The 15,689-nt window shown below is 45.7% G+C and overlaps 1 protein-coding gene across 2 annotated transcripts in view; it reads left to right on the forward strand.

Moving 5' to 3' along the window:
• znf106a (zinc finger protein 106a) overlaps window positions 1-15,689 on the forward strand; it is a 92,846-nt gene that overhangs the window by 52,297 nt on the left and 24,860 nt on the right. For both annotated transcript variants that reach the window (XM_060828720.1, XM_060828721.1), the window contains exons 9-13: window positions 595-655; window positions 1,526-1,873; window positions 10,958-11,747; window positions 13,009-13,064; window positions 14,350-14,495. In XM_060828720.1, the coding sequence (XP_060684703.1) occupies window positions 595-655; window positions 1,526-1,873; window positions 10,958-11,747; window positions 13,009-13,064; window positions 14,350-14,495 (1,401 nt within the window). The remainder of the gene's footprint in view (window positions 1-594; window positions 656-1,525; window positions 1,874-10,957; window positions 11,748-13,008; window positions 13,065-14,349; window positions 14,496-15,689) is intronic.

A 15,689-nucleotide genomic window follows, 5' to 3' on the forward strand; every position in this document is an offset into this window, starting at 1 on the left:
CACCACATCCACAGCATTCACTCCTTTCACCACCGGCAGTCAGCAGCAACAGTGTGTACTATCTACAAAATGCATTGCAGAATTCAGCAGGATCATTAGACAACACCTTCCAAACCTACAGCTATTTCCGTCTCGAAGGACAGCAAATACATGGAAACCTTCATTTGCATGTTTCTATTCAAGACATCCACTATCCTCTGATATGGAAATATATTCATTCAGTGTCACTGGGTCAAAATTCTGGATTTCCCTTCCTTAGGGCATTGTGGGTCTATCTGCAGCACCTGGACTGCACTGGTTCAAGATGAACCATGACCTTCTCAAGGGCAACTAGGAACGGGCATAAATGCTGGCCCAACCATCCCATAACTGAATATTTTTTTTTAAAACTCTCTTTACATTAGTAACTATTACTAATTCCTGATTATCCTGATGAGCACAAGACATAAATATGTAACAAAATGTGTCTTCCTTGCAGTTTTACACATCTGGCTTTGTTTCCCAATGGTATGCCTCATGCGAGGTTCCAGTGTTCACAGTATGCTGGGAACGCTGTTACTTTTTATCACAGATCCCTTTTTATCTTCTGTACAGATCACTCTGGAAATGAGCACTTTGAGGAGCAAGAGAATTGAAATCCTTCAAGGACTACAAGGTGTGTTTCATTTAAAAGACTCGCACCAAAGATTTCAGTGCAGAATCCAAGCTGACACTCTTTGTACAGTGCTGCTTAGAGGTCTGATTCCAAAATAGCTCTCTCTCAGGGTTCGGATCAGGCATCACATTTGTGCCCATTGATTAGTAGACTAGGAGGTGATATTGGGAAAGAGGTGTTGGGAGTGAGGCTGAAGAGGGGAAATGTGGGGCTTGGTGGGGCAAGGTGGGGTACAGAGAGCTTTTAGATTAGATTCCCTACAGTATGGAAACAGGCTCTTTGGCCCAACAAGTTCACACCGACCCTCCGAAGAGTAACCCAACCACACCCATTCCCCTATCCTATATTTACCCCCGACTAATGCACCTAACCCTGTGGACAATTTAGCATGGTCAATTCACCTGACCTGCACATTTTTGGATTGTGGGAGGAAACTGGAGCACCCAGGCGAAACCCACACAGAGACAGGGAAAATATGCAAACTCCAAACAGGCAGTAGTCTGAGGTGGGAATTGAACCCGGGTCCGTGGCACTATGATGCAGCAGTGCTAACCACTGAGCCACCCACAAGGAAGAAGCCACAGGGGGTTTGGGATAGGGTTGGTATTGGTTCCTGTTTGGGAGAGGAAACTGGCTGGGGAATCCACTGGGAGTGGGGACAAGTAGGGTGTTTTGTTGGGAGAGGGAACAGGAATAAGATCTCTTACAGAGATTCTGTTGATAGAGAGGCAGGCATAGATGGATAATTCAGCTAGTCAGCTGGCTGATGTCAGTGGAGGGCAGGCTGTTCACAATATTGCTGCCCATTTTCATAGAAGTTATCAGGGATTGATACTGCATTCCTGACAGAATCTTTGTGGTCTTCTTCAGAATCATATGATCCTACTGGGGAGCGACTGCCGCTCAGTCCAGCCACTGAAAGGAGCAGCAACAACAAGCTGCACGTTGGATTGACTGAGCTCAATTTGCAGACCTCATTCTCGCCACCCTTACTGAACAACTCATCCCCTGGCTCCAGCTCCATCTCCCAGCCAAACAACATCAAAACATCCTCTGCCCTCCAGACCTCTATGGAGAAAGCAATGCCAGATACTTCCATTAAGCAAGAGCCTGTCTCTCCAAAAAGGACAGAAGAGAATGCGAAAGACCCCTGGGTGCCAAGCAGCGGTTTCCATTCTGCCTTATCGCAGTTGGCACTTCCAGGAGCTCACAACAAAGGTACAGGGTTGGGGTAAAGGAAAATATGTGCATTGATGATGCAGCACTTTCATAAGCTTAAGCATTGAACCATGCATCGCCTGGGCATTGCATGCTGATGAAATATTTTATGCCGTCACTGAATTTGGGAAACATGGCAAGAGATCTCACCAATAGCTATGTGATCGATGAACGGATAATTGTTCTGGTGATCCTGGTTGAAAGATAAATATTGGTCGGGACACTGATGTAAATACTCACCTACCTATTCTATGAAATGGTGTTTTTACATCCACTTGAGAAGGCAGGCCAGACCTCTCTTTAATGTAAAAAAAAATGAAAGAATTGTGGTTGCTGTATAATCAGAAACAGAAACAAATTGGTGGAAAAGCTCTGCAGGTCTGGCACCATCTGTGGAGAGAAATCTGAATTAACATTTTGGGTTCTGTGGAAGGGTGATTTGACCTGAAAAGTTAACTCTGATCTCTGTCCACAGATGTTGAAGTTAACGGATCACTTAGCTTTCGGTTTGCTGCTCCCCTCCCTCCATGGTTAAGGGCCTGTAACCAAAATCGAGGTTTGCTAGTGCTCTTTGGGAGGGTTTAAGCTAACTCTGCAGGGGCATGGGAACCTGGACTGTAGCTTTAGGGTACAGGACCTTGAGTGTAGGGAGGTTAGGAACAAGGCATCGATCTCGAAGGAGGGTGCCGGTAAACAGGAAGGTGGCTTGAAGTGTGTATACTTCAATGCCAGAAGTATAAGAAATAAGGTAGGTGAACTTGCAGCGTGGGTTGGTACCTGGGACTTCGATGTTGTGGCCATTACAGAGATGTGGGTAGAACAGGGACAGGAATGGCTATTGCAGGTTCCAGGGTTTAAATGTTTTAGTAGGGTCAGAGGGGGGGATAAAAGAGGGGGAGGTGTGGCATTGCTTGTCACGGATAGTAATACAGCGGTGGAAAGGACTATGGAGGAATACTTGCCATCTGAGGTAGTTTGGGCTGAGGTTAGAAATAGGAAAGGTGAGGTCACCCTGTTAGGAGTTTTCTACAGGCCTCCTAATAGTTCGAGAGATGTAGAGGCAAGTATTGCAAGGCTGATTCAGGAGAAGAGTGAAAGTAGTAGGGTGGTGGTTATGGGGGACTTTAACTTCCCAGATATTGACTGGGAAAGCTATAGCTCAAGTTCATTAGATGGGTCGGTGTTTGTCCAATGTGTGCGGGAGGGTTTGTAGACAGGCCTACAAGAGGTGAGGCTATACTGGATTTGCTTCTAGGTAATGAACCAGGCCAGGTGTTAGACTTGGAGGTAGGTGAGCACTTCGGGGACAGTGACCACAACTCGGTGACTTTTACTCTAGTGATGGAGAGGGATAAGTGTGCACTGCAGGGCAGGAGTTATAGCTGGGGGCAGGGAAATTATGATGCGGTGAGGCATGACTTAGGATGTGTGGATTGGAAAAATAGGCTTCAAGGGAAGGACACAAATGATACGTGGAGATTGTTCAAGGAGCAGCTATTGGGTGTCCTTGATAAGTATGTACCAGTCAGGCAGGGAGGAAAGGGTCTTGTGAGGGAGCTGTGGTTTAATAAGGAATTGGAATCCCTTGTAAAAGGGAAGAGGGCGGCCTATGTAAAGATGAGGCGTGAAGGTTCAATTGGGGCGATTGAGAGTTATAAGGTAGCCAGGAAGGATCTAAAGAGAGAGCTAAGAGCAGCGAGAAGGGGACGTGTAAAGTCCTTGGTTGGTAAGATTAGGGAAAACCCTAAGGCTTTCTAGAGGTATGTCAGGAATAAAAGGATGACTAGGGTAGGTATCGGTCCAGTCAAGGATAGTAGTGGGAAGTTGTGCGTGGAGGCAGAGGAGATTGGAGAGACACTAAATCAATACTTTTCGTCAGTATTCACTCAGGAACAGGACATTGTTGCTGATGTGAATATTGAGTCACAAGTGATTAGAATGGATGGCTTTGAGGTATGTAGGGAAGAGGTCCGGGGAATACTGGAAAGGGTGAAAATAGATAAGTCCCCTGGGCCTGATGGCATTTATCCTAGGATCCTCTGGGAAGCTAGGGAGGAGATAGCGGAGCCATTGGCCTTGATTTTTATGTCCTCGTTGTCTACAGGAATAGTGCCAGAAGACTGGAGGATAGTGAATGTGGTCCCCTTGTTCAAGAAGGGGAGTAGGGACAGCCCTAGTAACTATAGGCCAGTGAGTCTCACTTTTGTTGTGGGCAAAGTCTTAGAGAGAATTGTAAGGGATAGGATTTATGAACATCTGGATAGGAATAATGTGATCAAGGATAGTCAGCATGGTTTTGTGAAGGGCAGGTTGTCCCTCACAAAACTTATTGAGTTCTTTGAGAAGGTGACCAAGGAAGTGGACGAGGGTAAAGCAGTAGATGTGGTGTATATGGATTTTAGCAAGGTGTTCGATAAGATATCCCATGGTAGGCTACTGCAAAAATTACGGAGGTATGGCATTGAGGGTGCATTAGAAGTTTGGATTAGGACTTGGCTGGCTGGAAGAAGACAGAGGGTAGTAGTTGATGGTAAAGGTTCATCTTGGAGTGCAGTTACTAGCGGTGTTCCACAAGGATCTGTTTTGGGACCATTGCTGTTTGTCATTTTTATAAATGACCTAGAGGAGGGGCTTGAAGGCTGGGTGAGCAAGTTTGCGGATGATACGAAAGTCGGTGGAGTGGTGGACAAAGAAGAAGGATGTGGCAGGTTACAGCGGGATATAGATAAGCTGCAGAGCTGGGCAGAAAAGTGGCAAATGGAGTTCAATGTAGCTAATTGTGAAGTCATTCACTTTGGTAGGAGTAACAAGAAGATGGATTACTGGGCTAATGATAGGCTACTTGGTAGTGTGGATGAGCAGAGGGATCTTGGTGTCCATGTACACAGATCTCTGAAAGTTGCCACCCAGGTAAATAGTGCTGTGACGAAGGCATATGGTGTACTGGGCTTTATTGGGAGAGGAATTGAGTTCCGGAGTCCTGAGGTCATGTTGCAGTTGTATAAGACTCTGGTGCGGCCTCATCTGGAGTATTGTGTGCAGTTTTGGTCGCCATACTGTAGGAAGGATGTGGAGGCACTGGAACGGGTGCAGAGGAGGTTTACCAGGATGTTGCCTGGTATGGTAGGAAGATCGTATAAGGAAAGGCTGAGGCACTTGGGGCTGTTCTCATTGGAGAAAAGAAGGTTTAGGGGAGATTTGATAGAGGTGTATAAGATGATTAGGGGTTTAGATAGGGTTGACAGTGAGAACCTTTTTCCGCGTATGGAGTCAGCTGTTACTAGGGGACACAGCTTTAAATTAAGGGGAGGTTGGTATAGGACAGATGTTAGGGGTAGATTCTTTATTCAGCGTGTTGTGAGTTCATGGAATGCCCTGCCAGTATCAGTGGTGGACTCTCCCTCTTTATGGGCATTCACGCGGGCATTGGATAATCATATGGAGGCTATTGGGCTAGTGTAGGTTAGGTAGGCTTCGGTTGGCGCAACATCGTGGGCCGAAGGGCCTGTACTGCGCTGTATTTTTCTATGTTTCTAAAATCCTGAGTTTAACTGCATTCTTGAACAGTTAAGCCAGAGAAATTGGTTAACGTTTCGGGTCTGGTGACTCTCGGAACTGATGGCAGCTCAGAAAAATGACCGTTTATATGCAGAAGATAGGGTGGAGGGAGGGGATGAGGCGTAAATGATGATGGGGGATAGAGTCCAAAGCTAGAGAAGAACAATTGGATAATGATCTGGGTAGGAGGGGAACTATCTAGCTACGAGGGCTGTCAGTGGCAAACAATGGGTTGTGCGTTACACAGAAACAAAGAAGATAAGAGCAGGAGGAAGCCATCTGGCCCTTTAGCCTGCTCCACCTTTCATGGACCATAGCAGCGCAGTACAGGCCCTTCGGCCCTCGATTGTGCGCCGCCCTGTAAAACCAATCCAAAGCCCATCTAGCCTGCACAGTTCCATTCTCGTCTGTATACCTATCCAATGACCACTTAAATGCCAGTAAAGTTGGTGGGTCCATAACTTGCAGGCAGTGCATCTGTCCTATATCTATCACCCCTCAATTTAAATCTATACCCCCTCGTGCTAGCCATCACCATCCTTGGGAAAAAAACTCTCCCTGTCCACCCTACCTAACCCTCTGATTAGGCTTGATTTGGAGATGCTGGTGTTGGACTGGGGTGTACAAAGTTAAAAATCACACAACACCAGGTTATAGTCCAACAGGTTTAATTGGAAGCACTAGCTTTTGGAGCAACGCTATCACCTGATGAAGGAGCATCGCTCCGAAAGCTAGTGTGCTTCCAATTAAACCTGTTGGACTATAACCTGGTGATGTGTGATTTTTAACTCTGATTATCTTGTATGTCTCAATTAAGTCTCCTCTCAACCTTCTCTCTTACAAAAGCAGCCTCAAGTCCCTCAATATTCCTCATAAGATTTTCCCTCTATACCAGGCAACATCCCAGTAAATCTCCTCTGAACCCTTTCTAAAACTTCCACATCCTTCCTGTAATGTAGTGACCAGAACTGTATGCAAAAAAAGAGCTGCGGCATGACCTCATGGTTCTAAAATTCAATCACTCTACCAATAAAATCTAACACACTGTATGCCTTCTTAACAGCCCTATCAACCCCGGGTGGCAACTTTGAGGGATCTATGTACGTGGAGACCAAGATTTCTCTGTTCATCTACACTACTAAGAATCTTACCATTTGCCCAGAACTCTGCATTCCTGTTACTCCTTCCAAAGTGTATCACCTCTCATGTTTCTGCATTAAACTCCATTTTCCACCCCTCAGCCCAACTCTGCAACTTATCCATGTCCCTCTGTAACTTACAACATCCTTCAGCATTATCTACAACTATACCAACCTTAGTGTCGTCCACAAATTTACTAACCCATCCTTCCATGCCCTCATCCAGGTCTTTTATAAAAATGGCAAACAACAGTGGATCCAAAATACCACTAGTAACTGAACTCCAGGCTGAACATTTCCCATCAACCACCTGTCTTCTTTCAGTAACCAATTTCTGATCCAAACTGCTAAATTGCCCTCAATCCCATGACTCCGTATTTTGTGCAGTAGCCAACCATGGGGAACCTTATTAAATGCCTTACTGAAATCCATATACACCACATCAGCGACTTTACCCTTGTCCACCTGTTTGATCACCTTCTCAAAGAACTCAATAAGGTTTGTAAGGCATGACCTATCCTTCACAAACCATGCTGACTACCTCTAATCAACTTATTTCTATCGCGATGATTATAATTGCAATCTACTATATAAACTTTTCCAACACTTTACCCACACCTGAAGTAAAGTTTATTGGTCTATAATTACCAGGGTTGTCTCTGCTCCCCTTCTTGAACAAGGGACAACGTTTGCTATCCTCCAGTCTCTGGCACTATTCCTGCATACAATGACATAAAGATCAAAGCCAAAGGCTGTACAATCTCCTCCCTGGCTTCCCAGAGAATCCAAGGATAAATTCCATCTGGTGCAGGGTGTTTATGATGATCCTGGCTGATCAAACAACTCAATAGCCTAATGCTGCTTTCTCCCCATAACCTTTGATCCCGTTTGCCCCAAGTACTATACCTAGCTGCCTCTTGAATACATTCAATGTTTTGATATCAATGACTTCTTGTGATAATGAATTCCACAGGCTTATTGCTCTTTGTGTGAAGAAATGTCTCCTCATCTCTGTCCTAAATGGTCTACCCTGAATCCTCAGATTGTGACCCCGGTTCTGAACACACCCACCATCAGGAACGTCCTCCCTGCATCTACCCAATCCAATCCTGTTAGAATTTTTATAAGTCTCTGACATAGCCCCTCATTCACCTGAACTCCAGCGAAAACAATCCTAACCTAGTCAATCTCTCCTCATGCGTTGTAGCTGACTATGTGATAACAAGGTCTGATGTGTGGGGCTAGGGGCAAGAAGATGGAAGAGTTCAAGTCCTCAAGTTATTGAACTCGATATTGAGTCTAGACGGATGCAGGTTCCCAAGCAGAAAATGAGGTGGTGTTCTTCCAGCTTGTGCTGAGATTCACTGGAGTACCATAGCAAGCCTGAGCCAGAGAACAGGGTGCTGTGTGGAAGTGGCAGGCAACTGGAAGCTCAGGGTCTTTTGCGATCACCCAGTCTGCACTTCGTTTCCCCAGTGTAGAGGAGACCATATTCTGAGCAGTGAATGTAGTAGGCTAGACTGTGAGAAGTAAAGCACTGCTTTATCTCTAAGTTATGTTTAGCCCCACGGATACTGAGGAGAGAGGAGATACATTGGGCAGATGTTTCATCTTCTGCAGTTGCAGAGGAAGATGCTGTGTGGTGGGGGAGGGGAGGGTTGTTGTTGGGAGTGAAGAAAGATTGGACAAGGGCACTCCAGAGAAACCAGTCCCTGCGGAAGGCGAACAAGGTTCGGGAGGGAAATGTGTGACTGGTGGTGACGGATATGGTAGGTGAAAGTGAGGACTGCAGATTTGCTCATGAAGGGCTGATGCCTGAAAGTCAATTCTTTCCTGATGAAGGGCTTATGCCGAAATGTCGATTCTCCCGCTCCTCGGGTGCTGCCTGACCTGCTCTGTTTTTCTAGCACCACAGTAGTGACGGAAATGCTGGTTAATGATCCTCTGGATGTGTGTGCTGGTGGGGTAGCGGGGAATCTCTCTTTAATGTCTCTGATTTCTATTTGTCCTCTGCTGGTGATCACGTTTTCAGCTACCTGTGCCCTAGGTTCTGGTATCTTTCCCCATTCCATCTTAATGCCTTTTTAAAAACCTATCTTTATAACCAAGCTTTGGTAACCTAATATTTATTTCCTGTCATGTTTTGTATGATAATGGTCTGGTAAGACACCTTGTTTTGCTTCACTACATGAAAGTCACAAAAGGTTTTTGTGTTATGATGTGACCGTCACTGCAGGCAGCCAATATACTGTGTTCGTATATTGTGGTTGTGTATCAAGAACTGCTATTCAGCACCTCTCCCACCCTTCTGATCTTCCTTAAATGTCATCCTTGCATTGAAGTCTCCTTTCCATGCGGACTCCTCAGCCTGTATTCATGGCTGTGCCATTAACCCTTCTGTTTCTTCAGAGTCTCTCTATTTTATGGTATCAATTGCAGATAAGGCCATTGATGACCTTTATCCCATTCTCTGCTCATCCCCTTTCCGTGTCTTATGTTTCCTCCTTCCATATCCAACTCTGGGAAAAGAAATCTAATCCCAGTTTACTTACAACTGCACTTCCACAATCTAAATAATCTAGCAACAAAAACAGAAATTGCTGGAGAAATTCAGCAGGTCAGGTAACATATGTGGAGAGAAAGCAGAGTTAACACTTGGGCTTCAGTGCTCCCTTTTCTGAACTGAAGAGGGTCTCTGAAGAAGGGTCACTGGACCCAACTCGTTAACTCTGCTTTCTGTCCACAGATGCTACCCGATCTGACTTTTTTCAACAATTTCTGTTTTCATTTCTGATTTCCAGCATCTGCAACTTTTGAGGGTTTTGGTTTGTCTAAACAATCTAGCCTTTTTTTAAAAAAAATATACTTGTTGGACTTGATTTGGAGGTGCCGATGTTGGACTGGGCTGTACAGAGTTAAAAATCACACAACACCAGGTTATAGTCCAACAGGTTTAATTGGAAGCACACTAGCTTTTGGAGCGCCACTTCTTCAACCACCTGATGAAGGAGCGTCGCTCCGAAAGCTGATGTGCTTCCAATTAAACCTATTGGACTATAACCTGATGTTGTGTGATTTTTAACTTTGTTGGACTTGGGCATTACTGGCTGGGCTAGCATTTATTGTCCATCTCTGTTATCCTCAAGGAGGTGGTGGGGAGCTGCCCCCTTGAACAACTCATGCCCCCTTTTTGCCCTCCTGATTTCTCTCAAGTATACTCCTACTGCCTTTATACTCTTCTGAGGATTCACTCAATCTCTCCTGCATATATCTGACATATGCTTCCTTTTTCTTCACCAAACCCTCAATTTCTCTAGTCATCCAGCATTCCCTACACCTACCAGCCTTTCCTTTCACCCTAATAGAATATACTGTCTCCGGACTCTCGTTATCTCATTTCTGAGGGCTTCCCCATTTTCCAGCCATCCCTTTACCTATGCAATTCTGCACCCAGTCAACCTTTGAAAGTTCTTGCCTAATACCGTCAAAATTGGCCTTACTCCAATTTGGAACTTTAATTTTTAGATCCAGTCTATCCTTTTCCATCATTATTTTAAGTCTAATAGAATTATGGTCACTGGCCCCAAAGTGCTCCCCCACTGACACCTCAGTCACCTGCCCTGCCTTATTTCCCAAGAGTAGGTCGCATTTTGCACCTTCTCTAGTAGGTACTTCCACATACTGAATCAGAAAATTGTCTCCTGTGCACCTCACAAGTTCATCTTCATCTAAACCCTTAATGCTATGGCAGTCCAAGTCTATGTTTGGAAATTAAAATCTCCTATCAAAAACCGTCCTACTATTATTAAAGATAACTAAGATCTCCATACAAATTTATTTCTCAATGTCCTGCTGACTGTTGGTGGGTCTATAGTACAATCCCAATAAGGTGATCATTTCTCAGTTCCATCAAAATAACTTCCCTGGATGTATTCCAGGAATATCCTCTCTAAGTACAGAGGACATAGGTTTAGGGTGAGAGGGGAAAGTTTTAAAACAGGCCTATGGGGCAACTTTTTCCACGCAGAGTGTGGTGTGTGTGTATAAATGAGCTGCCAGAGGAAGTAGTGGAGGCTGGTACAATGATAACATTTAAAAGGCATCTGGATGGGTATATGAATAGGAAGAGTTTGGAGGGATATGGGTCAAATGCTGGCAAATGGGGCTAGTTTAACTTAGAATAGCTGGTCAACATAAACGAGTTGGATCGAAGGGTCTGTTTCCGTGCTGTACATTTCTATGACTGTGATGATCTGTCTGAGTATCATTGGTTGTGTCAAGCTTGTGGGGACATCCTGATGTTGTTTCAGGCAAATGCAGTTCACTGTTTTATGGATCCTATTGAGGTGTGTCTGTTTTTGGCTAATAGGTCCTCTGTTCCATGCAGGTGAAATGCGATCTCTGGGCTTCCCAATCATCACATTGCCACCGCCTCTGCAGCAGCTTGGCGAAGGCCTTTCCTTGCTGGGCCCTGGAGGACCGGGTATACCTGTGGACTGCAGCAGAAGTGGGATTGAGGAAGCTCGCGGCACTGTGCTCCCGGCATTTAAACTCCAGAAAGGCGGTGAGACTGGGGAGGCCCAGCAGAGAAAGGCATTCGCCATGCCAGACCAATCCAACCCACCGCCAGCTGGAAAGTGCCAGAAGGATCCAAAGTTTCCTGAGAAGGATCGGAGGAGCCGGGCAAGCGAGCAGGTGGTCGAGTCCTCTTTCACCGCCTCAGAGGGCAAAGGCGTTAAAAAGAAGAAGAAACTCAGGAAGAAAAAGTCTGCCCGGGTGGAGCAAGCAGGGGAGAACAGCGACACCGAGCAAGACACTGAGATTTTCCGACCCACCCGCAAACTGAAAAACAAAAGGACGCCCAAGGGAAAAGTCACGACGTCGACCCCCCAAGAGTCAGAGGGCATCTCGGTCCCCAGGGAGAAAGGTGGCCCGAAGGGGGAGAGTGAAATGGCGAGTGCCTCCACGGACAGTGATTTCTCTGTGGAGCTGGTCGAAATCCCCAAACCCCAGGTGGATGTTATTGATGTTGAATCTGTGGAACTGGCAACTGAGCAGCCTGACAGCCCGTCCAAAGGAGAGCAGCCGATTCCAAGTCAGTGTCCGACTGACACCCCCAAAGCAGGCTGCAACGAGGTAACTTCGACCAGTGAGATGGTGACTGGCCTCACTAAGAGGTGAGACTCGGAGAGGTTTATGGGCGGGTTTAGCAAATTCCCCATTTTTCAAATTCTCCCCTTTCCTCTCTTCAGGCCCCTCATCTATCTGCACAATCTGTTTAAGGCCTACTACCCCCTCTGATCATCAACTACAGGCCTCTTGCCATTTTTATCACTCGAGCATCGATGGTCATGATTTCAGCTGCCTGAGCCTTGTTGCTTTGCCATTCCTTCCCTGGGAGCCTCCTTGCTTTTCCCTGTCTCTCTTCTTTAAAATTGTCCTTTAAAACATCTACGTGGGGATGTTTCAGTACAATAAAGATACCATGTAAACACGTGATGTCCTTTCTAGACAGACTACAATGAGAGATCTCAGACTCAGCTGATGAGGAGTTAAGCAGTCTCTGCATTGACACCAAGCAGAGTGCTGCAGCCTGGTCTCCATATTGTGGAGGTGTAGCATCGCCAGGAATCTCGGGCCTGTGGTATTGCACCCAGTAGCAGTCAGTGCCATCATGAGCCAACCTTGCTGGTTCGATACCATCACTTTAGAACAAGGGAAAGCTTTAAGTGGGCAGCATGGTGGCTCAGTGGTTAACACTGTCTCACAGCGCCAGGGATCTGAGTTTGATTCCAGCCTAGGGCGATTGTCTGTGTGGAGTTTGCTAATTCTCCCTGTGTCAGTGTAGATTTCTGCTGGATGCTTCAGTTTGCTCCAAAGTCTATAGATGTGCAGGTTAGGGTGGATTGTCCAGGATGTGTAGGTTAGGTGCATTAGCCATGGGAAATGCACGGTTATATGGAATAGGGTAGTCTGGGTGGGATTCACTTCAGAGAGTCAGTGTGGACTTGATGGGCCAAATGGCCGGCTTCCACACGTTAGGGATTCTGTGATGATTTAAAAGGGTAGGGAGGGGAAAGCACCTTTCACAAACTCAGGGCACCCCAAGTGTTTCACAGTCAGTTGTAATGTAGGGAAACTCAGCTGTCAGTCTCCATTTAAATACATTTGTCCCACAGTCCTCATGGCGATATTGTCTTGGTTGCAGGTTAAATTTCGCCAGAGGAGCTGCCATGCTTCTCTTCTAATAGTGCCATCAGCATCTTTTACATGCACCACAAGGGCAGTTTGGCCTTCTGACTAACACCTAAACTCTGACCATGTAGCCCCATCTCAGGAAGGTCCCATCATGGATTAACTTTGAATAGATTCTTGGCTCTGTTTACCATGTGACAATGGTGTCCACCACACCAATGTTTGTTTTCTGTTTTTAAATAGCGTGGCTGAGACACAGACTCCTGGGTCATCATTGAAAGGATCAAGGAACACATCAGGTGACAAACCCAATGTTGAATGAGATGACTGAGATTTTGTTGGGCACTTGTGTGTTTGAATGGCGTGACCTTGAGCGTGTATAGATAGTGATAATGACTTGTCCACTTAATTCTGTCCCTGCCTGTGTGTTCCCCCACCAGCCACACAACTCCTCTCCGTGCTTCCTGCTCCTCCATTGATCATCAGGGCATTTTGCTAGGTCAGTAGGAGGCAGGTTTCGATTTTCCACTGCTGAAGCAAGCAAATTCCAACATGTCGAGAGTGGTACATGTATGGAATGAGCTGCCAGAGGAAGTGGTGGAGGCTGGTACAATTGCAACATTTAAAAGGCATTTGGGTTGGTATATGAATCGGAAGGGTTTGGAGGGATATGGGCCGGGCGCTGGCAGGTAGGACTAGATTGGGTTGGGATATCTGGTCAGCATGGATGGGTTGGACAGAAGGGTCTGTTTCCATGCTGTACATCTCTATGACTCTATGTCCATGTGCTGGTAATAGAACATAGAACAGTATAGCACAGTACAGGCCCTTTGGCCCTCGATGTTGTGCGAGCCTTTTATCCTACTCTAAGATAATACTTTGTTGTCGTGTCTTCCATGTGCCTATCCAAGAGCCACTTAAATGTGCCTAATATATCTGATTCTACCACGACTTTTGGCAGTGCATTCCACTCGCCCACCAGACTCTGTGTAAAGAACCTACCTCTGACATGTCCCTTAAACCTTCCTCCAAATAACCTTAAAATAATGCCCCCTTGTGATAGACATTTCCATAATGGGAAGAAGTGAATGGCTATCCACTCTATCATCTTGTACACCTCTATTAAGTCACCTCTCATCCTTCTTCAATCCAGTGAGAAAAGCCCTAGCTCCCTGAACCTTTCTTCATAAGACATGCCCTCCAGTGCAGGCAGCATCCTGGCAAATCTTCTCTGTACCCTGTCTAAAATTTCCACATCTTTCATATAATGAGGCAACCAGAACTGAACACAACATTCCAAGTGTGGTCTAACCAGGACTCTGTTGAGCTGCAGCATAACCTCGCGGCTCTTAAATTCAATCCCCCAGCTAATGAAAGCCAACTCAACATATGACTCCTTAACAACCCTATCAACATGGGAGGCAACTTTGAGGAATCTGTAGATGTGGGCCCCAAGATCTCTCTGTTCCTCCGCACTACCAAGAATCCTGCCTTTAACCTTTGGAAACTTGAGTGTGCAGTCGTGATGATTTGAGGTGCAAGCGAGTTTTGTTTCTCTGTGTGATCACTGCCTTGTCCTCTTAGAGGTATCTTCGGATGGCGCTGAGGACGAAAATCCCACTGAAGGAACTTTTGAAGGTCACCGGGCATCTGTCAATGCCATGCAGATATACAATGGCCACCTGTATACCTGCTCTGCTGATAAAACCGTGCGCATCTATAACCTGATGGTAAGAGTAGTCTGTGTTCATACCGTGGTGATGGGCCAATTCATTGATGTAGCTTTTTGTTTCAGTGATACCTGGTTGCAGTTATACTAGGCATCCGTTTTCTGCACAATCTATATCGGCCACAAATGATTTTTTTTTTGACTGTGAAGAAAGGTTTGGTAGCAATAGGTTTGACTGTTCAAGGAAACAGTTAAACTCAGAATTTTAGCTAGAGGGCCTTTCCAAGAAGGGAAAAAAGCAGAAAAGCAAAATCTGGCGGCCAGTTAACTTCAACGTTTGTCATGGGATGGTGTTTGAATTGGTCATTAAAGAATTATAGCTTCACACTTAGAAATACTGCCAACAATTGGGAAGCGTCAGTGTGGTATTCTTAAAAGGAAATAATATTTAACCAATTTATTGGAGCTCTTTGAAGAAGTAATTCATAGTGACTGCCAGGTGCCTCAGTGGTTAGCACTGTGGGCTCGCAGCACCAGGGACCCCGGTTCGATTCCAGCCTCGGGTGACTATCTGTGTGGATTTTGCACATTCTCCCTGTGTCTGTGTGGGTTCCCTCCAGGTGCTCCGATATCCTCCCATAGTCCAAAGATGTGCAGATTAGGTGGACTGGACATGCTAAATTGTCTCATAGTGTCCAGGCCAGGTGGGTTACCTATGGGAAATGCAGACTTGTGGGGTGGGGGTGAGTCTGGGTGGGAAGGTCTTTGGAAGTTCAGTGTGGATTCGATGGTCTGAATGGCCTGTGTCTACACTGTAGCATATTTATGATTCTATACTGTAGATAAAGGTGAGCCTGTCCTTTTATTTCCAGACAGCATTTGATAAGGTGCCACAGTTATTGTAGAAAATAAAAGCTTTCGGTATTGGGGATAGCATATCGGCATGGGTAGCAGTTTGGCTGGCAGTAAACAGAGACTATTTGTAAATATTTCTTTGTCTGATTGGCCAGGGTGTGATGAGAGGACATTTGCACAGGTCTGCATTGGCATTTCAACTTTATACAATTTGAATCATTGAGTTGAGCGAGTGTGCTTGCTAAACTTGCAGAAAACCATGAAATGGGTGGAAAACATGGTCAAGACATGAAGTTGCTGATTGAAAGATAGGTTGAAGGGGTGGGCCAACACCTGACAGTTGGAGCACAATGTGTAAAAATGTGAAGTTCAGTTTGGCAAGGATAAACAAAAGCATATT

This window comes from Hemiscyllium ocellatum, chromosome 8, assembly GCF_020745735.1.
Source record: "Hemiscyllium ocellatum isolate sHemOce1 chromosome 8, sHemOce1.pat.X.cur, whole genome shotgun sequence".
In the NCBI taxonomy this organism is placed as follows: Eukaryota; Metazoa; Chordata; class Chondrichthyes; order Orectolobiformes; family Hemiscylliidae; genus Hemiscyllium; species Hemiscyllium ocellatum.